A 21,969-nucleotide genomic window follows, 5' to 3' on the forward strand; every position below is an offset into this window, starting at 1 on the left:
GCTAAAGAAGCTGACATGTGCCATTTTTTGGCACATGAGTTGAAACAAAAAGCCTGCTTTTGCGCGGGTTTCTGCTGTAAGATTCTGCTGGTAATTTGCAGCAGCTAGGTGCTGATAGCATACATGCTGTCCCCCCTGCAAGCTACTCATGTAAATAAGGTCTGAGCAAGCTCTGCATGAGCTCGCCGCCTGGCCCTAAAGGACTGGAAAACCAGGAAACTCTCTCAAAGGTGTCTAAGGATTTGATGCTGACGTTCGAATTTCCCTTTCATATCGCTGCAACATTTTTGCCCAGGTGCTTATCCCTGCTCCATGAAGCTGTCATGTTTCAGTAATGGCCACCAGGTCATAGCTCTCTAGCTTCATGGTGTCTTCCAGCTCCTCCTGTTTGTTGCCCGTACTGCTTGCACTGCTGTAGAGGCACTTCAGCTGGGCTGTCAGTCTCGTCACTTTCTTAGAGGAATGGTTCTTAATTCCTTCAGAGTGTTTCGCTGGTGTTTCCCTGTTGGCTCGTATTACATCAGGTGCCCCCTCTTCGTGCGATTTCAAGTGTGCTCCAGCGTGACCAACATGTCTTGGAGCCACCAGCTGCAGGTTCTCACTAGCACGCTGCCCCCTAACCTTGGCATCTTGTCCCACAGCTTGTCATGGGGAAGCTTGATACTGCTCCCCTCCCCCATCATGTAAACATGATGCTCTATCAGTGAGCCCCGCTAGCTCATGAACAAAGACATCTGCTGGAAAAGCAGCACGAAGAGCTGTAGGCAACCCAGGAGACTCCTGGAGTGCATTCAGGAGAAGTTCTTAAGCCAGGCTATAGAGAGCCCTGCCAGGGGGAATGTGACCCTGGACCTGATGGTCACCAATGCAGGTGAGCTCACCTGCAGCCTGGGCTGCAGTGATCCTGCACTTGTGGAGGTTGCAGCCACGAACTTTCCAGCTTCAGAAGCCAACTTCCAGTTCTTGAATTACTTAGTCAATCGGACTAACTGGGAAACTGCCCTCAGGGACAAGGGAGCAGAACAGAGCTAGCAGATCTTTAAGGATGCTTTCCATGAAGCACAAGAGCTCACGATCCCTGAGTGTAAGAAATCGAGTAAGGAAGGCAAGAGGCCAGCACGGCTGAGTCAAGACCTTCTGGTCAAACTAAAGGGCAAGATGGAAATGCACGGGCAGCAGAAGCAGGGACAGGTATCCTGGGAAGAGTATAGGGACACTGCCCGCTTGTGCAGAGATAGGATCAGGAAGGCCAAGACGCAGCTGGAGTAGAACTTGGCAAAGTAGAACTTGCAAAGACTAATAATAAGGGCTTCTACAGGTATGTCAACCAGAACAGGAAGGTCAAAGAAAGGGTGCCCCCTTCCTCTCCCCGCCGCCCGCCAATGAGCAAGAATGGTGAACTGGTAACACTGGACAAGGAGAAGGCTGAAGTGTTCAACAACCTTTTTTGCCTCAGTTTTCAACAGCAGGCTCTCTCCCCACACCTCTAGAGTGGGTGAACTGCAAGGCAGGAACTTGGAGAGCAAGATCTCTCCCACTGTAAGTGAAGATCAAGTTTTGTGACCTTTTGAGGAACCTGAACATACGGAAGTCTATAGGACCTGACGAGATCCATGCCAGAGTCCTGAGGGAATTGGCTGATGTAGTTGCCAACCACTCTCCGTGATATTTGAGAAGTCACGGCTGTCAGGTAAGGTCCCTGGTGACTGGAAAAAGGGCAATATCACAACCAGTTTTCAAAAAGGTAGAAAGGAGGATCCTGGGAACTACGAACCTGTCAGCCTCACCTCTGTGCCTGGGAAGAGCACGAAACAGATCCTTCTAGGAGCTATGCTAAGACACATGGAGGACAGGGAGGTGATTCAAGACAGCCAGCGCAGTTTCACCAAGGGCAAGTCCTGCTTGACCAACCTAGTGGCCTTCTATGATGGAGTTACTACGTCAGTGGACAAAGGAAGGGCTAAGGATGTTGTCTGTCTGGACTTCTGTAAAGCCTTTGACAAAAAGGCTCCACAAAATCCTTCTCTAAATTGGAGAGATACGGACGTGATGGGTGGACTGTTCGGTGGGTGAGGAATTGGCTGAATGGTTGCATGCAGAGGATAGCGGTCAATGGTGCCTCCCGCTTTGTCCCCGCGCAGCCAGAGCTGCCAGCAATAGTATCTGGACGTATGTGAAATGCCATTCTGGCTGCGTCCAGTGAGAGGAGAAAGCAGGGAGAAAGTCGTCTTTGTTGCTACCCGCCGAACGAGAGGAAAAGGCTCCTGGCAGAGGTCAGCTGCATGGGATTGTTCTTTTCTTTGCAGTGTCCTACATTCTGTCCTTTATTTGCCTCCTGTAGGAGGTGGTCATCTGTCCTCGGCTGTGAACTCTGCAAATACAGCTTTCTGCATGAAGACCACTTTCAGTGCCAGTTGAAGAGCTGTCTTCTAAGCCGAAACTGCAGCTCCCTGAACTCACTCATTGCCTGCTCATGAGCAGCGGGATCCTGTGCCAAGTCCTGCAAGAGGTTGAGCGGCTCAGCTGTTTGCAAGGCTGGAGGCAAGATGATCTCTTCGGGAATGGTCTCATTACCAAAGAAGAAGTGGTTGAGTCGTTTCTCCTCCAGGCAGCAACGCAGGTACCGCATGATGTCTTCCAGCCGCAGAAGGAAATCCGTCCTGCGCCAGCCTGCCAGGGGCATGGTAGTCAGGAGGTGCATCACTATTGTCTTAAAGGCATAGCTGGAAAATCCTGTGCCCATCAGCATACGGGTGCAGAACTGCAGGCAGTTGAGGTGGAAGCTGTCATGTGGGACCTCCCTGGCCATCAACCGGAAGAACTTCGCCTCTGCCACACTGAAGCTCAATGGCCATGTTGTGCTTGGGGTGCAGACAGCCTCTGTAGCCTGGCTGCTCGCAAAGATGTCTGAGTCGCCTTGCTGCACGCCAAGCATCATCTCAACGAGCAAGGTTCTCCCAGAGACATGTGTCAGCTGCAGCTTGCAGGAGCGGCTGGAGGGCAGCACCTTCATACTGTATTGATGTGACTGAGGCACGAACTCCCAGGCTGACCTCACAAAGTCCTGGAACCATAGGGCAGTCTTCTGGACATCTAGGTAGGAGCTGGTGCAGAGGGTGTGTAGGAGGCTGGGCTTCTGATTCTCCCTCAGCGCCTCCTCGGGGTGGTGAAGGAAGCACAGCATGTCCCCGACTGTCTCCTCAGTCGTGCATGTGCACACCAGTTCCACACGGATGCAGGAGTCCGCCAGCATCTGGCCCACGGTGCCCGCCTCCAGGTGGAAGGCGTGCCCACGGGGGGGCTTCAGGGGCACAAGCAGACGGTAGACAGCATCATCTTCATGGGGACTCCAGCCTTCAAAGGCACTGTCCACCCTGATGGCTGCTTCTAGCACCGGGAAGGAACTACTTGACAAGAGCTGTCGACAAGTGTGGAGGAGGCTATCCACCAGCAGGAACACCAAAGGGTTCTCGTCGTGCAGTTTCTGCACTGACCACCTAATGCGCCTTGCAAAATAACTGCCCACATCTCTCTCGCCATCAGCATCCTCTCCTTCGTTCTCTTCCTCCTCCTCCTCTGCCTCCTCCTGCTCTTCCTCCTCAGAGCTAGAGCTCTCCTCATCACTGCTGCTGTCCTCCTCATGGCTCCTTTTCCTGAGCCACCAGTACAGTCCGACACTCAGGAGGAGCAGGACGCCAGCAATCAGACCCAATTGCCAGTGCTGCAAGGCAAAGAGCAGGGTTCTCCAGACCACATAACTCTGCCCCTTGCTCTTCTCCTGGCTCAGCTGCTCCACCTCCTGCAGCGGCCAAACCATCTCCTGGTTCAGCAGCCCCAAAGGCTGCTGCATGCGGTCAGGTGTGGTTTCATCTGGCTCATCCATGACCACGGGCACCTTCAGGGTGAGAATTTGCAGTACCCACACAAAGAGGTTTGTGACAGCCGTGGCCTGCAGGAGAGAGAAGGAATTCAGTGGGGCTGGGAGGGAAGGAAGGAGGGAAGGAAAGAGGCAGGGAGGGAGGCGGCAGCGTGGGGAGCGGGGACGGGAGCGGCAGGGAGCTGGGGACAGGCAGGAGAAGGGGACGAGGCAGCTGGGAGGCAGCAAGGCCTGCGCCCAGGCCTGGTGGCAGCAGCAGCGTGCCCTGCCCAAGGCGCTCGCAGCCAGGGCCTCGATGCAGGGTGAGCACCCACCCCCAGGGGCCCAGGTTTCTGCCCCGGCCCTCGTCCAGCCCAGCCTGCCCCCTGCGTGCGCACTCACCCCTGGCCCAGGCTGTCCTGGGGCAGTGCTGCCTGCTGGCCCCCTCATAACCATCCCCCATTGTGACGCGTCCCCAGTGCTGTCACAGGCGCCGCATCGCATCGCATCGCAGGCCCTCCAGCCCCGGCCTTTATCCTTCTGTGGCCCCTTCCAGCCAACCTTCCCCGCGCCTGTGCTGCTGCATGGGGTTGTCGTTGCCCAAGTGCAGGACCCGGCACTGAGTAACATCCTTAGATCCTTCTCCCCTTGTGGAGCCCAAAGCTGCTCACAGTACTCGCAAAGAACCTTTTAAAACTCAACAAAGGCCAGTGCAGGGTCCTCCGTCTGGGGAGGAATAACCCCATGCACCAGTACAGGCTGTGGGCTGTCCTGCTGGAAAGCAGCTCTGTAGTGAGGGACCTGAGGGTACTGGTGGACAGCAGGTTGTCCGTGAGCCAGCGGCATGCCCTTGGGGCTACGAAGGCCAACTGTATCCTAGGGTGCATTTAGGGTGAGCATTATCAGCAGGTTGAGGGAGGTAATTCTCCCTCTCTACTCAGAGCTGGTGAGGCCTCAGCTGAAGTACCGTGTCCAGTTCTGGGCTCTCCAGTACAAGAGAGACATGGAGCTGCTGGAGCAAGTCCAGCGAAGGTCTACCAGAATTATTAAGGATCTGGAGCATCTCTCACATAAGGAAAGGCGGAGGGAGCTGGGTCTGCACAGCCTAGAGGAGAGAAGGCTCAGGGGGAAACTGATCAATGTGTACAATATCTGAAGAGAGGGTGTCAGGAGGATGGGGCTAGAGTCTTCTCTGTGGCACCAGGTGACAGGAGGAGGGGCAACGGGCACAAACTAAAACATGTGAACATGAGGATGAGCTTCTTTACTGTGAGGGTGACTGCGCATTGGAATAAGGTTGCCCAGGGAGGTTGTGGAGTGTCCTTCCCTGGAGATATTCAAGAGCCGTCTGGACACAATCATGAGTAATGTGCTTTAGGTGACCCTGCTTGAGCAGGAAGCTTGGACTAGATGACCCTCGGTGCTCCCTTCAAACCCCAACCGTTCTGTGATCCTATGAAGCGCCTGTTGCTGCAAACAGATACATCCTGTGGGATGGTGCCATTTCTGCAGACATTTTCCCATTCCTTATCTTAACCTGAAAATAAACCTTTTTTTCGCCATTGGGTCATTTCAGGCTTCACCATTTCAGTTTGGCCAGTTGCTTTTAGCTGCTGTGGGTTTGATTGTTAGTCAGTCTCCACCTGAGTTGCCTTTTATTTGGGTACATTGTATAAGATACTGCCTCAGCCTGGGCAAAAAACGGGAGCAAAACCCCTTTGGGACCAATATTGCAATGAACAGCCCATATGCTGCAAACTGAGCAGGGTTGGAAGGCTTAAATGTGCCCAGAACTTTGTGACAATACTGCTCTGTTGAAAACAGGCGTATTTTCACTTTTCTTGCCCTGATTTGGTATCAAACCAAGTGTTTAAAGAACCTGACTTTTTCACAGGAACGGAACCTTTGATTTTCGGCCAGCCTCCCACTTGCAACCTTCAGTCCATTTCAGAGGGAAACTTTTTTTTTAGTTATTATTTTTTTTATTTTTATTTGGTCAAAGCAGACATAATTGGTATACCCCCAAATACTCGTTTCTTGTGTACCAGCAATACCTGGGCCTACCAGGTACAATGGTACCCCGAGGGAAGCTGAATTAAGCCCTGGTGATGAGTTGCAGTGCATAACACTTCCAAAATACAATCGCTGTGATTTATGACCACTGACATGACAAAGATTTTGTCTGGTAGTGAGGAGTGATGGCTTATGTGCCTCTAAATGCTTATAATTTCTGGCAGCTTAATTGAACTCCATTAACAGATGCAACAGAACTGAGAAACGTTTCTCCTGCTCTCATTGGACCAGCAAAGCACAGCATTGGCCTCATTTCCCTGGTCTCCGGTATTTTCCTTTGAAGTCAGAGGGTGCAGAAATTATCTTCCTGAAAAAAATACACTACAAAACATATTTGTAGCATACGCTTCATTACGTATTTGATGTTAGGGCACCTTGGCGGGAGAGCAAGCTCCCATGAGTGGTAAGAGGGGGCCCGTGGAGAGCTGTTGCAGCTTTCCACCGTGAATTGATGTGTGCCTTATTCAGCATGCAGAGGACTTGGTCTTAAGTCTGACTCGGAGCTTTGCTCTCCTCTTGGGGATTTTGAAGCTTTTCTCACCAGTCGAACCAAACCGCAGGTAACTGAGACAGCAGAGGTACCCAGCCCTGGCCTGCAAGGTCTTTTGGGTGCGGCTTTGCAACGCAATAGATCTGGCGGATGGGGTGAAGAAAGAAAGGCATTTCTGGCGGACTTGCTGGGAGCTGTGCAAGAGATTCCACTCCCTTGGTGGCCAGAGCGCTGCAGGAGGACAGTTTTTGCTCAGCACCCAAGGCCACAGGAGGCAGGTGGAGGGAGAAAGCTCATTACTTCAAACCTGCTGTGTGCTGGAAGAGTCTAAAATGAGGGAGATGGTTTTTAACAGGGATCATCCATGGCAGCAGTGGATGCCTGTGGCCCAGGCAGACCTTTAGGAAGGATTAACTTATGCATGCAGTGGATCCTCTTGCAGCAGCTGAGCCAGGCTAGACTCTCATCCAACTTCATGCACCAGGCTGTTACCTTTTCCTTGGGAAAGCCATGAAACTGGGTAGAATTTAGATTATGCCCCAGAGAAGTTGGCTTGCTTCTCTGATGGAGGGTGTAATGAGGGAGTCGGGATTCCAGTTATAGCTCAGATGTACAGCAGATGTAGCTGGTTTTGCAGGTGGTAAAAATACAGCCTTGTCTCAGGAATGCTGCAGAAGTAGAGGCATGCGTGTGGGTTTGGGTTGTGTTTTTTGTTTTTGGTGTTTTTTCGAGAGCAGTTCTTTAACTGTTCTGTACTGTACAGCAGTTGTTGCCATTGGGAAATCAGTAGTTACAGGGTAAGCAGCAGTGACACACGGGCTGGGTGCCATCCAAGCACGTAGCAGGACCTGCTCTGTCAAACGCCTGCACCTCGAACTGTGGGAAACGTTACTGTTCTCTCTTTTGGGGTAGGAGTAGTTTTTCATTACCAGTTATGAACACTATTTTATTTTACTCTGCTCCGCATGCTTTTCAAGGACTGCTTGCGAGGAAGAACACAACTATGAAATAGAGGAACCTACTCTCCTATGTCACACAGAACTCACCTCTTCTGATGAGAATTCAAAGCCAGGTGCACAGAATTAGCCATTCCCTGAAATAAAATCGGTTTATCTCAGACAGCAGTCAGAACTGACACTTCAAATATAGCCAACTTCCAGCACATCTTGGGCTCCTGTTTGATCTCCTCTTTATGTTAAGGACCACCTCAGGGCTCCTGAACTCCACCGCCTACAGACACCTCCACCTAGGGGACAAACAATGCCCTGCAGGGAGCACATCATTGCTGCTGAGAGGCTCAACTATGTGGGCTTGGTGCCTTGCTGGTCCGCAAGGCATTGCCACCGGGAGCATGCACTGCAGACAGAGCAGCACTGCCGTTCTCACTTTACCTGCGTGCTATGCTGGGTCCACTTCCCCACGTTTTGCAGCAGTGTTCTTGAAGCTGGCTACGTAATACTGCCTAGCACTGTATTCCCTTCTGTTTGCAGAAGCAGCTCCCAGCTATAAGGAAAGCATTCTGCCTCTAATCTCTATTTACGCAGGATGGTGATAAAGAAATTCCTCAAAGATCACTTCATCTCTCTTTGGGCTGACACCACCATCTTTGCTCAGCCCAGCTCCAAAGCAGCAACACATGCAAAGGCAGCACAGTGGTTTGTGGAGTAGGGAAATCACGTGAAAACAAGCTCCGTATCAAAGTCTGACTGAGCGTGATGAGCGAGCAGCCTTGTGCGCTGCAGATGTCCACCGAAACAGGCAGTACGATGCTCAGAGGATGGCGCGCGCCATCTCCTGGAAGCTAAAGAAGCTGACATGTGCCATTTTTTGGCACATGAGTTGAAACAAAAAGCCTGCTTTTGCGCGGGTTTCTGCTGTAAGATTCTGCTGGTAATTTGCAGCAGCTAGGTGCTGATAGCATACATGCTGTCCCCCCTGCAAGCTACTCATGTAAATAAGGTCTGAGCAAGCTCTGCATGAGCTCGCCGCCTGGCCCTAAAGGACTGGAAAACCAGGAAACTCTCTCAAAGGTGTCTAAGGATTTGATGCTGACGTTCGAATTTCCCTTTCATATCGCTGCAACATTTTTGCCCAGGTGCTTATCCCTGCTCCATGAAGCTGTCATGTTTCAGTAATGGCCACCAGGTCATAGCTCTCTAGCTTCATGGTGTCTTCCAGCTCCTCCTGTTTGTTGCCCGTACTGCTTGCACTGCTGTAGAGGCACTTCAGCTGGGCTGTCAGTCTCGTCACTTTCTTAGAGGAATGGTTCTTAATTCCTTCAGAGTGTTTCGCTGGTGTTTCCCTGTTGGCTCGTATTACATCAGGTGCCCCCTCTTCGTGCGATTTCAAGTGTGCTCCAGCGTGACCAACATGTCTTGGAGCCACCAGCTGCAGGTTCTCACTAGCACGCTGCCCCCTAACCTTGGCATCTTGTCCCACAGCTTGTCATGGGGAAGCTTGATACTGCTCCCCTCCCCCATCATGTAAACATGATGCTCTATCAGTGAGCCCCGCTAGCTCATGAACAAAGACATCTGCTGGAAAAGCAGCACGAAGAGCTGTAGGCAACCCAGGAGACTCCTGGAGTGCATTCAGGAGAAGTTCTTAAGCCAGGCTATAGAGAGCCCTGCCAGGGGGAATGTGACCCTGGACCTGATGGTCACCAATGCAGGTGAGCTCACCTGCAGCCTGGGCTGCAGTGATCCTGCACTTGTGGAGGTTGCAGCCACGAACTTTCCAGCTTCAGAAGCCAACTTCCAGTTCTTGAATTACTTAGTCAATCGGACTAACTGGGAAACTGCCCTCAGGGACAAGGGAGCAGAACAGAGCTAGCAGATCTTTAAGGATGCTTTCCATGAAGCACAAGAGCTCACGATCCCTGAGTGTAAGAAATCGAGTAAGGAAGGCAAGAGGCCAGCACGGCTGAGTCAAGACCTTCTGGTCAAACTAAAGGGCAAGATGGAAATGCACGGGCAGCAGAAGCAGGGACAGGTATCCTGGGAAGAGTATAGGGACACTGCCCGCTTGTGCAGAGATAGGATCAGGAAGGCCAAGACGCAGCTGGAGTAGAACTTGGCAAAGTAGAACTTGCAAAGACTAATAATAAGGGCTTCTACAGGTATGTCAACCAGAACAGGAAGGTCAAAGAAAGGGTGCCCCCTTCCTCTCCCCGCCGCCCACCAATGAGCAAGAATGGTGAACTGGTAACACTGGACAAGGAGAAGGCTGAAGTGTTCAACAACCTTTTTTGCCTCAGTTTTCAACGGCAGGCTCTCTCCCCACACCTCTAGAGTGGGTGAACTGCAAGGCAGGAACTTGGAGAGCAAGATCTCTCCCACTGTAAGTGAAGATCAGGTTTTGTGACCTTTTGAGGAACCTGAACATACGGAAGTCTATAGGACCTGACGAGATCCATGCCAGAGTCCTGAGGGAATTGGCTGATGTAGTTGCCAACCACTCTCCGTGATATTTGAGAAGTCACGGCTGTCAGGTAAGGTCCCTGGTGACTGGAAAAAGGGCAATATCACAACCAGTTTTCAAAAAGGTAGAAAGGAGGATCCTGGGAACTACGAACCTGTCAGCCTCACCTCTGTGCCTGGGAAGAGCACGAAACAGATCCTTCTAGGAGCTATGCTAAGACACATGGAGGACAGGGAGGTGATTCAAGACAGCCAGCGCAGTTTCACCAAGGGCAAGTCCTGCTTGACCAACCTAGTGGCCTTCTATGATGGAGTTACTACGTCAGTGGACAAAGGAAGGGCTAAGGATGTTGTCTGTCTGGACTTCTGTAAAGCCTTTGACACAATCCTCCACAAAATCCTTCTCTAAATTGGAGAGATACGGACGTGATGGGTGGACTGTTCGGTGGGTGAGGAATTGGCTGAATGGTTGCATGCAGAGGATAGCGGTCAATGGTGCCTCCCGCTTTGTCCCCGCGCAGCCAGAGCTGCCAGCAATAGTATCTGGACGTATGTGAAATGCCATTCTGGCTGCGTCCAGTGAGAGGAGAAAGCAGGGAGAAAGTCGTCTTTGTTGCTACCCGCCGAACGAGAGGAAAAGGCTCCTGGCAGAGGTCAGCTGCATGGGATTGTTCTTTTCTTTGCAGTGTCCTACATTCTGTCCTTTATTTGCCTCCTGTAGGAGGTGGTCATCTGTCCTCGGCTGTGAACTCTGCAAATACAGCTTTCTGCATGAAGACCACTTTCAGTGCCAGTTGAAGAGCTGTCTTCTAAGCCGAAACTGCAGCTCCCTGAACTCACTCATTGCCTGCTCATGAGCAGCGGGATCCTGTGCCAAGTCCTGCAAGAGGTTGAGCGGCTCAGCTGTTTGCAAGGCTGGAGGCAAGATGATCTCTTCGGGAATGGTCTCATTACCAAAGAAGAAGTGGTTGAGTCGTTTCTCCTCCAGGCAGCAACGCAGGTACCGCATGATGTCTTCCAGCCGCAGAAGGAAATCCGTCCTGCGCCAGCCTGCCAGGGGCATGGTAGTCAGGAGGTGCATCACTATTGTCTTAAAGGCATAGCTGGAAAATCCTGTGCCCATCAGCATACGGGTGCAGAACTGCAGGCAGTTGAGGTGGAAGCTGTCATGTGGGACCTCCCTGGCCATCAACCGGAAGAACTTCGCCTCTGCCACACTGAAGCTCAATGGCCATGTTGTGCTTGGGGTGCAGACAGCCTCTGTAGCCTGGCTGCTCGCAAAGATGTCTGAGTCGCCTTGCTGCACGCCAAGCATCATCTCAACGAGCAAGGTTCTCCCAGAGACATGTGTCAGCTGCAGCTTGCAGGAGCGGCTGGAGGGCAGCACCTTCATACTGTATTGATGTGACTGAGGCACGAACTCCCAGGCTGACCTCACAAAGTCCTGGAACCATAGGGCAGTCTTCTGGACATCTAGGTAGGAGCTGGTGCAGAGGGTGTGTAGGAGGCTGGGCTTCTGATTCTCCCTCAGCGCCTCCTCGGGGTGGTGAAGGAAGCACAGCATGTCCCCGACTGTCTCCTCAGTCGTGCATGTGCACACCAGTTCCACACGGATGCAGGAGTCCGCCAGCATCTGGCCCACGGTGCCCGCCTCCAGGTGGAAGGCGTGCCCACGGGGGGGCTTCAGGGGCACAAGCAGACGGTAGACAGCATCATCTTCATGGGGACTCCAGCCTTCAAAGGCACTGTCCACCCTGATGGCTGCTTCTAGCACCGGGAAGGAACTACTTGACAAGAGCTGTCGACAAGTGTGGAGGAGGCTATCCACCAGCAGGAACACCAAAGGGTTCTCGTCGTGCAGTTTCTGCACTGACCACCTAATGCGCCTTGCAAAATAACTGCCCACATCTCTCTCGCCATCAGCATCCTCTCCTTCGTTCTCTTCCTCCTCCTCCTCTGCCTCCTCCTGCTCTTCCTCCTCAGAGCTAGAGCTCTCCTCATCACTGCTGCTGTCCTCCTCATGGCTCCTTTTCCTGAGCCACCAGTACAGTCCGACACTCAGGAGGAGCAGGACGCCAGCAATCAGACCCAATTGCCAGTGCTGCAAGGCAAAGAGCAGGGTTCTCCAGACCACATAACTCTGCCCCTTGCTCTTCTCCTGGCTCAGCTGCTCCACCTCCTGCAGCGGCCAAACCATCTCCTGGTTCAGCAGCCCCAAAGGCTGCTGCATGCGGTCAGGTGTGGTTTCATCTGGCTCATCCATGACCACGGGCACCTTCAGGGTGAGAATTTGCAGTACCCACACAAAGAGGTTTGTGACAGCCGTGGCCTGCAGGAGAGAGAAGGAATTCAGTGGGGCTGGGAGGGAAGGAAGGAGGGAAGGAAAGAGGCAGGGAGGGAGGCGGCAGCGTGGGGAGCGGGGACGGGAGCGGCAGGGAGCTGGGGACAGGCAGGAGAAGGGGACGAGGCAGCTGGGAGGCAGCAAGGCCTGCGCCCAGGCCTGGTGGCAGCAGCAGCGTGCCCTGCCCAAGGCGCTCGCAGCCAGGGCCTCGATGCAGGGTGAGCACCCACCCCCAGGGGCCCAGGTTTCTGCCCCGGCCCTCGTCCAGCCCAGCCTGCCCCCTGCGTGCGCACTCACCCCTGGCCCAGGCTGTCCTGGGGCAGTGCTGCCTGCTGGCCCCCTCATAACCATCCCCCATTGTGACGCGTCCCCAGTGCTGTCACAGGCGCCGCATCGCATCGCATCGCAGGCCCTCCAGCCCCGGCCTTTATCCTTCTGTGGCCCCTTCCAGCCAACCTTCCCCGCGCCTGTGCTGCTGCATGGGGTTGTCGTTGCCCAAGTGCAGGACCCGGCACTGAGTAACATCCTTAGATCCTTCTCCCCTTGTGGAGCCCAAAGCTGCTCACAGTACTCGCAAAGAACCTTTTAAAACTCAACAAAGGCCAGTGCAGGGTCCTCCGTCTGGGGAGGAATAACCCCATGCACCAGTACAGGCTGTGGGCTGTCCTGCTGGAAAGCAGCTCTGTAGTGAGGGACCTGAGGGTACTGGTGGACAGCAGGTTGTCCGTGAGCCAGCGGCATGCCCTTGGGGCTACGAAGGCCAACTGTATCCTAGGGTGCATTTAGGGTGAGCATTATCAGCAGGTTGAGGGAGGTAATTCTCCCTCTCTACTCAGAGCTGGTGAGGCCTCAGCTGAAGTACCGTGTCCAGTTCTGGGCTCTCCAGTACAAGAGAGACATGGAGCTGCTGGAGCAAGTCCAGCGAAGGTCTACCAGAATTATTAAGGATCTGGAGCATCTCTCACATAAGGAAAGGCGGAGGGAGCTGGGTCTGCACAGCCTAGAGGAGAGAAGGCTCAGGGGGAAACTGATCAATGTGTACAATATCTGAAGAGAGGGTGTCAGGAGGATGGGGCTAGAGTCTTCTCTGTGGCACCAGGTGACAGGAGGAGGGGCAACGGGCACAAACTAAAACATGTGAACATGAGGATGAGCTTCTTTACTGTGAGGGTGACTGCGCATTGGAATAAGGTTGCCCAGGGAGGTTGTGGAGTGTCCTTCCCTGGAGATATTCAAGAGCCGTCTGGACACAATCATGAGTAATGTGCTTTAGGTGACCCTGCTTGAGCAGGAAGCTTGGACTAGATGACCCTCGGTGCTCCCTTCAAACCCCAACCGTTCTGTGATCCTATGAAGCGCCTGTTGCTGCAAACAGATACATCCTGTGGGATGGTGCCATTTCTGCAGACATTTTCCCATTCCTTATCTTAACCTGAAAATAAACCTTTTTTTCGCCATTGGGTCATTTCAGGCTTCACCATTTCAGTTTGGCCAGTTGCTTTTAGCTGCTGTGGGTTTGATTGTTAGTCAGTCTCCACCTGAGTTGCCTTTTATTTGGGTACATTGTATAAGATACTGCCTCAGCCTGGGCAAAAAACGGGAGCAAAACCCCTTTGGGACCAATATTGCAATGAACAGCCCATATGCTGCAAACTGAGCAGGGTTGGAAGGCTTAAATGTGCCCAGAACTTTGTGACAATACTGCTCTGTTGAAAACAGGCGTATTTTCACTTTTCTTGCCCTGATTTGGTATCAAACCAAGTGTTTAAAGAACCTGACTTTTTCACAGGAACGGAACCTTTGATTTTCGGCCAGCCTCCCACTTGCAACCTTCAGTCCATTTCAGAGGGAAACTTTTTTTTTAGTTATTATTTTTTTTATTTTTATTTGGTCAAAGCAGACATAATTGGTATACCCCCAAATACTCGTTTCTTGTGTACCAGCAATACCTGGGCCTACCAGGTACAATGGTACCCCGAGGGAAGCTGAATTAAGCCCTGGTGATGAGTTGCAGTGCATAACACTTCCAAAATACAATCGCTGTGATTTATGACCACTGACATGACAAAGATTTTGTCTGGTAGTGAGGAGTGATGGCTTATGTGCCTCTAAATGCTTATAATTTCTGGCAGCTTAATTGAACTCCATTAACAGATGCAACAGAACTGAGAAACGTTTCTCCTGCTCTCATTGGACCAGCAAAGCACAGCATTGGCCTCATTTCCCTGGTCTCCGGTATTTTCCTTTGAAGTCAGAGGGTGCAGAAATTATCTTCCTGAAAAAAATACACTACAAAACATATTTGTAGCATACGCTTCATTACGTATTTGATGTTAGGGCACCTTGGCGGGAGAGCAAGCTCCCATGAGTGGTAAGAGGGGGCCCGTGGAGAGCTGTTGCAGCTTTCCACCGTGAATTGATGTGTGCCTTATTCAGCATGCAGAGGACTTGGTCTTAAGTCTGACTCGGAGCTTTGCTCTCCTCTTGGGGATTTTGAAGCTTTTCTCACCAGTCGAACCAAACCGCAGGTAACTGAGACAGCAGAGGTACCCAGCCCTGGCCTGCAAGGTCTTTTGGGTGCGGCTTTGCAACGCAATAGATCTGGCGGATGGGGTGAAGAAAGAAAGGCATTTCTGGCGGACTTGCTGGGAGCTGTGCAAGAGATTCCACTCCCTTGGTGGCCAGAGCGCTGCAGGAGGACAGTTTTTGCTCAGCACCCAAGGCCACAGGAGGCAGGTGGAGGGAGAAAGCTCATTACTTCAAACCTGCTGTGTGCTGGAAGAGTCTAAAATGAGGGAGATGGTTTTTAACAGGGATCATCCATGGCAGCAGTGGATGCCTGTGGCCCAGACAGACTTTTAGGAAGGATTAACTTATGCATGCAGTGGATCCTCTTGCAGCAGCTGAGCCAGGCTAGACTCTCATCCAACTTCATGCACCAGGCTGTTATCTTTTCCTTGGGAAAGCCATGAAACTGGGTAGAATTTAGATTATGCCCCAGAGAAGTTGGCTTGCTTCTCTGATGGAGGGTGTAATGAGGGAGTCGGGATTCCAGTTATAGCTCAGATGTACAGCAGATGTAGCTGGTTTTGCAGGTGGTAAAAATACAGCCTTGTCTCAGGAATGCTGCAGAAGTAGAGGCATGCGTGTGGGTTTGGGTTGTGTTTTTTGTTTTTGGTGTTTTTTCGAGAGCAGTTCTGTTCTGTACTGTACAGCAGTTGTTGCCATTGGGAAATCAGTAGTTACAGGGTAAGCAGCAGTGACACACGGGCTGGGTGCCATCCAAGCACGTAGCAGGACCTGCTCTGTCAAACGCCTGCACCTCGAACTGTGGGAAACGTTACTGTTCTCTCTTTTGGGGTAGGAGTAGTTTTTCATTACCAGTTATGAACACTATTTTATTTTACTCTGCTCCGCATGCTTTTCAAGGACTGCTTGCGAGGAAGAACACAACTATGAAATAGAGGAACCTACTCTCCTATGTCACACAGAACTCACCTCTTCTGATGAGAATTCAAAGCCAGGTGCACAGAATTAGCCATTCCCTGAAATAAAATCGGTTTATCTCAGACAGCAGTCAGAACTGACACTTCAAATATAGTCAACTTCCAGCACATCTTGGGCTCCTGTTTGATCTCCTCTGTGTGTTAAGGACCACCTCAGGGCTCCTGAACTCCACCGCCTACAGACACCTCCACCTAGGGGACAAACAATGCCCTGCAGGGAGCACATCATCGCTGCTGAGAGGCTCAACTATGTGGGCTTGGTGCCTTGCTGGTCCGCAAGGCATTGCCACCGGGAGCATGCACTGCAGACAGAGCAGCACTGCCGTTCTCACTTTACCTGCGTGCTATGCTGGGTCCACTTCCCCACGTTTTGCAGCAGTGTTCTTGAAGCTGGCTACGTAATACTGCCTAGCACTGTATTCCCTTCTGTTTGCAGAAGCAGCTCCCAGCTATAAGGAAAGCATTCTGCCTCTAATCTCTATTTACGCAGGATGGTGATAAAGAAATTCCTCAAAGATCACTTCATCTCTCTTTGGGCTGACACCACCATCTTTGCTCAGCCCAGCTCCAAAGCAGCAACACATGCAAAGGCAGCACAGTGGTTTGTGGAGTAGGGAAATCACGTGAAAACAAGCTCCGTATCAAAGTCTGACTGAGCGTGATGAGCGAGCAGCCTTGTGCGCTGCAGATGTCCACCGAAACAGGCAGTATGATGCTCAGAGGATGGCGCGCGCCATCTCCTGGAAGCTAAAGAAGCTGACATGTGCCATTTTTTGGCACATGAGTTGAAACAAAAAGCCTGCTTTTGCGCGGGTTTCTGCTGTAAGATTCTGCTGGTAATTTGCAGCAGCTAGGTGCTGATAGCATACATGCTGTCCCCCCTGCAAGCTACTCATGTAAATAAGGTCTGAGCAAGCTCTGCATGAGCTCGCCGCCTGGCCCTAAAGGACTGGAAAACCAGGAAACTCTCTCAAAGGTGTCTAAGGATTTGATGCTGACGTTCGAATTTCCCTTTCATATCGCTGCAACATTTTTGCCCAGGTGCTTATCCCTGCTCCATGAAGCTGTCATGTTTCAGTAATGGCCACCAGGTCATAGCTCTCTAGCTTCATGGTGTCTTCCAGCTCCTTCTGTTTGTTGCCCGTACTGCTTGCACTGCTGTAGAGGCACTTCAGCTGGGCTGTCAGTCTCGTCACTTTCTTAGAGGAATGGTTCTTAATTCCTTCAGAGTGTTTCGCTGGTGTTTCCCTGTTGGCTCGTATTACATCAGGTGCCCCCTCTTCGTGCGATTTCAAGTGTGCTCCAGCGTGACCAACATGTCTTGGAGCCACCAGCTGCAGGTTCTCACTAGCACGCTGCCCCCTAACCTTGGCATCTTGTCCCACAGCTTGTCATGGGGAAGCTTGATACTGCTCCCCTCCCCCATCATGTAAACATGATGCTCTATCAGTGAGCCCCGCTAGCTCATGAACAAAGACATCTGCTGGAAAAGCAGCACGAAGAGCTGTAGGCAACCCAGGAGACTCCTGGAGTGCATTCAGGAGAAGTTCTTAAGCCAGGCTATAGAGAGCCCTGCCAGGGGGAATGTGACCCTGGACCTGATGGTCACCAATGCAGGTGAGCTCACCTGCAGCCTGGGCTGCAGTGATCCTGCACTTGTGGAGGTTGCAGCCACGAACTTTCCAGCTTCAGAAGCCAACTTCCAGTTCTTGAATTACTTAGTCAATCGGACTAACTGGGAAACTGCCCTCAGGGACAAGGGAGCAGAACAGAGCTAGCAGATCTTTAAGGATGCTTTCCATGAAGCACAAGAGCTCACGATCCCTGAGTGTAAGAAATCGAGTAAGGAAGGCAAGAGGCCAGCACGGCTGAGTCAAGACCTTCTGGTCAAACTAAAGGGCAAGATGGAAATGCACGGGCAGCAGAAGCAGGGACAGGTATCCTGGGAAGAGTATAGGGACACTGCCCGCTTGTGCAGAGATAGGATCAGGAAGGCCAAGACGCAGCTGGAGTAGAACTTGGCAAAGTAGAACTTGCAAAGACTAATAATAAGGGCTTCTACAGGTATGTCAACCAGAACAGGAAGGTCAAAGAAAGGGTGCCCCCTTCCTCTCCCCGCCGCCCGCCAATGAGCAAGAATGGTGAACTGGTAACACTGGACAAGGAGAAGGCTGAAGTGTTCAACAACCTTTTTTGCCTCAGTTTTCAACGGCAGGCTCTCTCCCCACACCTCTAGAGTGGGTGAACTGCAAGGCAGGAACTTGGAGAGCAAGATCTCTCCCACTGTAAGTGAAGATCAGGTTTTGTGACCTTTTGAGGAACCTGAACATACGGAAGTCTATAGGACCTGACGAGATCCATGCCAGAGTCCTGAGGGAATTGGCTGATGTAGTTGCCAACCACTCTCCGTGATATTTGAGAAGTCACGGCTGTCAGGTAAGGTCCCTGGTGACTGGAAAAAGGGCAATATCACAACCAGTTTTCAAAAAGGTAGAAAGGAGGATCCTGGGAACTACGAACCTGTCAGCCTCACCTCTGTGCCTGGGAAGAGCACGAAACAGATCCTTCTAGGAGCTATGCTAAGACACATGGAGGACAGGGAGGTGATTCAAGACAGCCAGCGCAGTTTCACCAAGGGCAAGTCCTGCTTGACCAACCTAGTGGCCTTCTATGATGGAGTTACTACGTCAGTGGACAAAGGAAGGGCTAAGGATGTTGTCTGTCTGGACTTCTGTAAAGCCTTTGACAAAAAGGCTCCACAAAATCCTTCTCTAAATTGGAGAGATACGGACGTGATGGGTGGACTGTTCGGTGGGTGAGGAATTGGCTGAATGGTTGCATGCAGAGGATAGCGGTCAATGGTGCCTCCCGCTTTGTCCCCGCGCAGCCAGAGCTGCCAGCAATAGTATCTGGACGTATGTGAAATGCCATTCTGGCTGCGTCCAGTGAGAGGAGAAAGCAGGGAGAAAGTCGTCTTTGTTGCTACCCGCCGAACGAGAGGAAAAGGCTCCTGGCAGAGGTCAGCTGCATGGGATTGTTCTTTTCTTTGCAGTGTCCTACATTCTGTCCTTTATTTGCCTCCTGTAGGAGGTGGTCATCTGTCCTCGGCTGTGAACTCTGCAAATACAGCTTTCTGCATGAAGACCACTTTCAGTGCCAGTTGAAGAGCTGTCTTCTAAGCCGAAACTGCAGCTCCCTGAACTCACTCATTGCCTGCTCATGAGCAGCGGGATCCTGTGCCAAGTCCTGCAAGAGGTTGAGCGGCTCAGCTGTTTGCAAGGCTGGAGGCAAGATGATCTCTTCGGGAATGGTCTCATTACCAAAGAAGAAGTGGTTGAGTCGTTTCTCCTCCAGGCAGCAACGCAGGTACCGCATGATGTCTTCCAGCCGCAGAAGGAAATCCGTCCTGCGCCAGCCTGCCAGGGGCATGGTAGTCAGGAGGTGCATCACTATTGTCTTAAAGGCATAGCTGGAAAATCCTGTGCCCATCAGCATACGGGTGCAGAACTGCAGGCAGTTGAGGTGGAAGCTGTCATGTGGGACCTCCCTGGCCATCAACCGGAAGAACTTCGCCTCTGCCACACTGAAGCTCAATGGCCATGTTGTGCTTGGGGTGCAGACAGCCTCTGTAGCCTGGCTGCTCGCAAAGATGTCTGAGTCGCCTTGCTGCACGCCAAGCATCATCTCAACGAGCAAGGTTCTCCCAGAGACATGTGTCAGCTGCAGCTTGCAGGAGCGGCTGGAGGGCAGCACCTTCATACTGTATTGATGTGACTGAGGCACGAACTCCCAGGCTGACCTCACAAAGTCCTGGAACCATAGGGCAGTCTTCTGGACATCTAGGTAGGAGCTGGTGCAGAGGGTGTGTAGGAGGCTGGGCTTCTGATTCTCCCTCAGCGCCTCCTCGGGGTGGTGAAGGAAGCACAGCATGTCCCCGACTGTCTCCTCAGTCGTGCATGTGCACACCAGTTCCACACGGATGCAGGAGTCCGCCAGCATCTGGCCCACGGTGCCCGCCTCCAGGTGGAAGGCGTGCCCACGGGGGGGCTTCAGGGGCACAAGCAGACGGTAGACAGCATCATCTTCATGGGGACTCCAGCCTTCAAAGGCACTGTCCACCCTGATGGCTGCTTCTAGCACCGGGAAGGAACTACTTGACAAGAGCTGTCGACAAGTGTGGAGGAGGCTATCCACCAGCAGGAACACCAAAGGGTTCTCGTCGTGCAGTTTCTGCACTGACCACCTAATGCGCCTTGCAAAATAACTGCCCACATCTCTCTCGCCATCAGCATCCTCTCCTTCGTTCTCTTCCTCCTCCTCCTCTGCCTCCTCCTGCTCTTCCTCCTCAGAGCTAGAGCTCTCCTCATCACTGCTGCTGTCCTCCTCATGGCTCCTTTTCCTGAGCCACCAGTACAGTCCGACACTCAGGAGGAGCAGGACGCCAGCAATCAGACCCAATTGCCAGTGCTGCAAGGCAAAGAGCAGGGTTCTCCAGACCACATAACTCTGCCCCTTGCTCTTCTCCTGGCTCAGCTGCTCCACCTCCTGCAGCGGCCAAACCATCTCCTGGTTCAGCAGCCCCAAAGGCTGCTGCATGCGGTCAGGTGTGGTTTCATCTGGCTCATCCATGACCACGGGCACCTTCAGGGTGAGAATTTGCAGTACCCACACAAAGAGGTTTGTGACAGCCGTGGCCTGCAGGAGAGAGAAGGAATTCAGTGGGGCTGGGAGGGAAGGAAGGAGGGAAGGAAAGAGGCAGGGAGGGAGGCGGCAGCGTGGGGAGCGGGGACGGGAGCGGCAGGGAGCTGGGGACAGGCAGGAGAAGGGGACGAGGCAGCTGGGAGGCAGCAAGGCCTGCGCCCAGGCCTGGTGGCAGCAGCAGCGTGCCCTGCCCAAGGCGCTCGCAGCCAGGGCCTCGATGCAGGGTGAGCACCCACCCCCAGGGGCCCAGGTTTCTGCCCCGGCCCTCGTCCAGCCCAGCCTGCCCCCTGCGTGCGCACTCACCCCTGGCCCAGGCTGTCCTGGGGCAGTGCTGCCTGCTGGCCCCCTCATAACCATCCCCCATTGTGACGCGTCCCCAGTGCTGTCACAGGCGCCGCATCGCATCGCATCGCAGGCCCTCCAGCCCCGGCCTTTATCCTTCTGTGGCCCCTTCCAGCCAACCTTCCCCGCGCCTGTGCTGCTGCATGGGGTTGTCGTTGCCCAAGTGCAGGACCCGGCACTGAGTAACATCCTTAGATCCTTCTCCCCTTGTGGAGCCCAAAGCTGCTCACAGTACTCGCAAAGAACCTTTTAAAACTCAACAAAGGCCAGTGCAGGGTCCTCCGTCTGGGGAGGAATAACCCCATGCACCAGTACAGGCTGTGGGCTGTCCTGCTGGAAAGCAGCTCTGTAGTGAGGGACCTGAGGGTACTGGTGGACAGCAGGTTGTCCGTGAGCCAGCGGCATGCCCTTGGGGCTACGAAGGCCAACTGTATCCTAGGGTGCATTTAGGGTGAGCATTATCAGCAGGTTGAGGGAGGTAATTCTCCCTCTCTACTCAGAGCTGGTGAGGCCTCAGCTGAAGTACCGTGTCCAGTTCTGGGCTCTCCAGTACAAGAGAGACATGGAGCTGCTGGAGCAAGTCCAGCGAAGGTCTACCAGAATTATTAAGGATCTGGAGCATCTCTCACATAAGGAAAGGCGGAGGGAGCTGGGTCTGCACAGCCTAGAGGAGAGAAGGCTCAGGGGGAAACTGATCAATGTGTACAATATCTGAAGAGAGGGTGTCAGGAGGATGGGGCTAGAGTCTTCTCTGTGGCACCAGGTGACAGGAGGAGGGGCAACGGGCACAAACTAAAACATGTGAACATGAGGATGAGCTTCTTTACTGTGAGGGTGACTGCGCATTGGAATAAGGTTGCCCAGGGAGGTTGTGGAGTGTCCTTCCCTGGAGATATTCAAGAGCCGTCTGGACACAATCATGAGTAATGTGCTTTAGGTGACCCTGCTTGAGCAGGAAGCTTGGACTAGATGACCCTCGGTGCTCCCTTCAAACCCCAACCGTTCTGTGATCCTATGAAGCGCCTGTTGCTGCAAACAGATACATCCTGTGGGATGGTGCCATTTCTGCAGACATTTTCCCATTCCTTATCTTAACCTGAAAATAAACCTTTTTTTCGCCATTGGGTCATTTCAGGCTTCACCATTTCAGTTTGGCCAGTTGCTTTTAGCTGCTGTGGGTTTGATTGTTAGTCAGTCTCCACCTGAGTTGCCTTTTATTTGGGTACATTGTATAAGATACT

At 52.6% G+C, this 21,969-nt stretch overlaps 3 protein-coding genes across 3 annotated transcripts; all 3 read right to left on the bottom strand.

Annotated features, from left to right (window-relative positions):
- Positions 1-2,404: 2,404 nt before the first annotated feature.
- On the bottom strand, positions 2,405-4,702 carry LOC308221253 (inositol 1,4,5-trisphosphate receptor-interacting protein-like 1; the record flags this gene model as incomplete). The annotated part of the gene is made up of 3 exons (XM_080618239.1): positions 2,405-3,440; positions 3,669-3,949; positions 4,613-4,702. 3 exons carry the CDS (start codon positions 4,700-4,702, stop codon positions 2,405-2,407), a joined length of 1,407 nt encoding a protein of 468 aa, XP_080474365.1.
- Positions 4,703-10,622: 5,920 nt separating this feature from the next.
- On the bottom strand, positions 10,623-12,920 carry LOC308221254 (inositol 1,4,5-trisphosphate receptor-interacting protein-like 1; the record flags this gene model as incomplete). The annotated part of the gene is made up of 3 exons (XM_080618240.1): positions 10,623-11,658; positions 11,887-12,167; positions 12,831-12,920. 3 exons carry the CDS (start codon positions 12,918-12,920, stop codon positions 10,623-10,625), a joined length of 1,407 nt encoding a protein of 468 aa, XP_080474366.1.
- A 5,915-nt stretch (positions 12,921-18,835) lies between these two features.
- On the bottom strand, positions 18,836-21,133 carry LOC308221255 (inositol 1,4,5-trisphosphate receptor-interacting protein-like 1; the record flags this gene model as incomplete). The annotated part of the gene is made up of 3 exons (XM_080618241.1): positions 18,836-19,871; positions 20,100-20,380; positions 21,044-21,133. The coding sequence occupies 3 exons, from the start codon at positions 21,131-21,133 to the stop codon at positions 18,836-18,838; spliced, it is 1,407 nt and encodes a 468-aa protein (XP_080474367.1).
- Between the last annotated feature and the right edge of the window lie 836 nt (positions 21,134-21,969).

The sequence above is a fragment of the Psittacula echo genome (genome assembly GCF_963264785.1).
Source record: "Psittacula echo genome assembly, chromosome: 5".
In the NCBI taxonomy this organism is placed as follows: Eukaryota; Metazoa; Chordata; class Aves; order Psittaciformes; family Psittacidae; genus Psittacula; species Psittacula echo.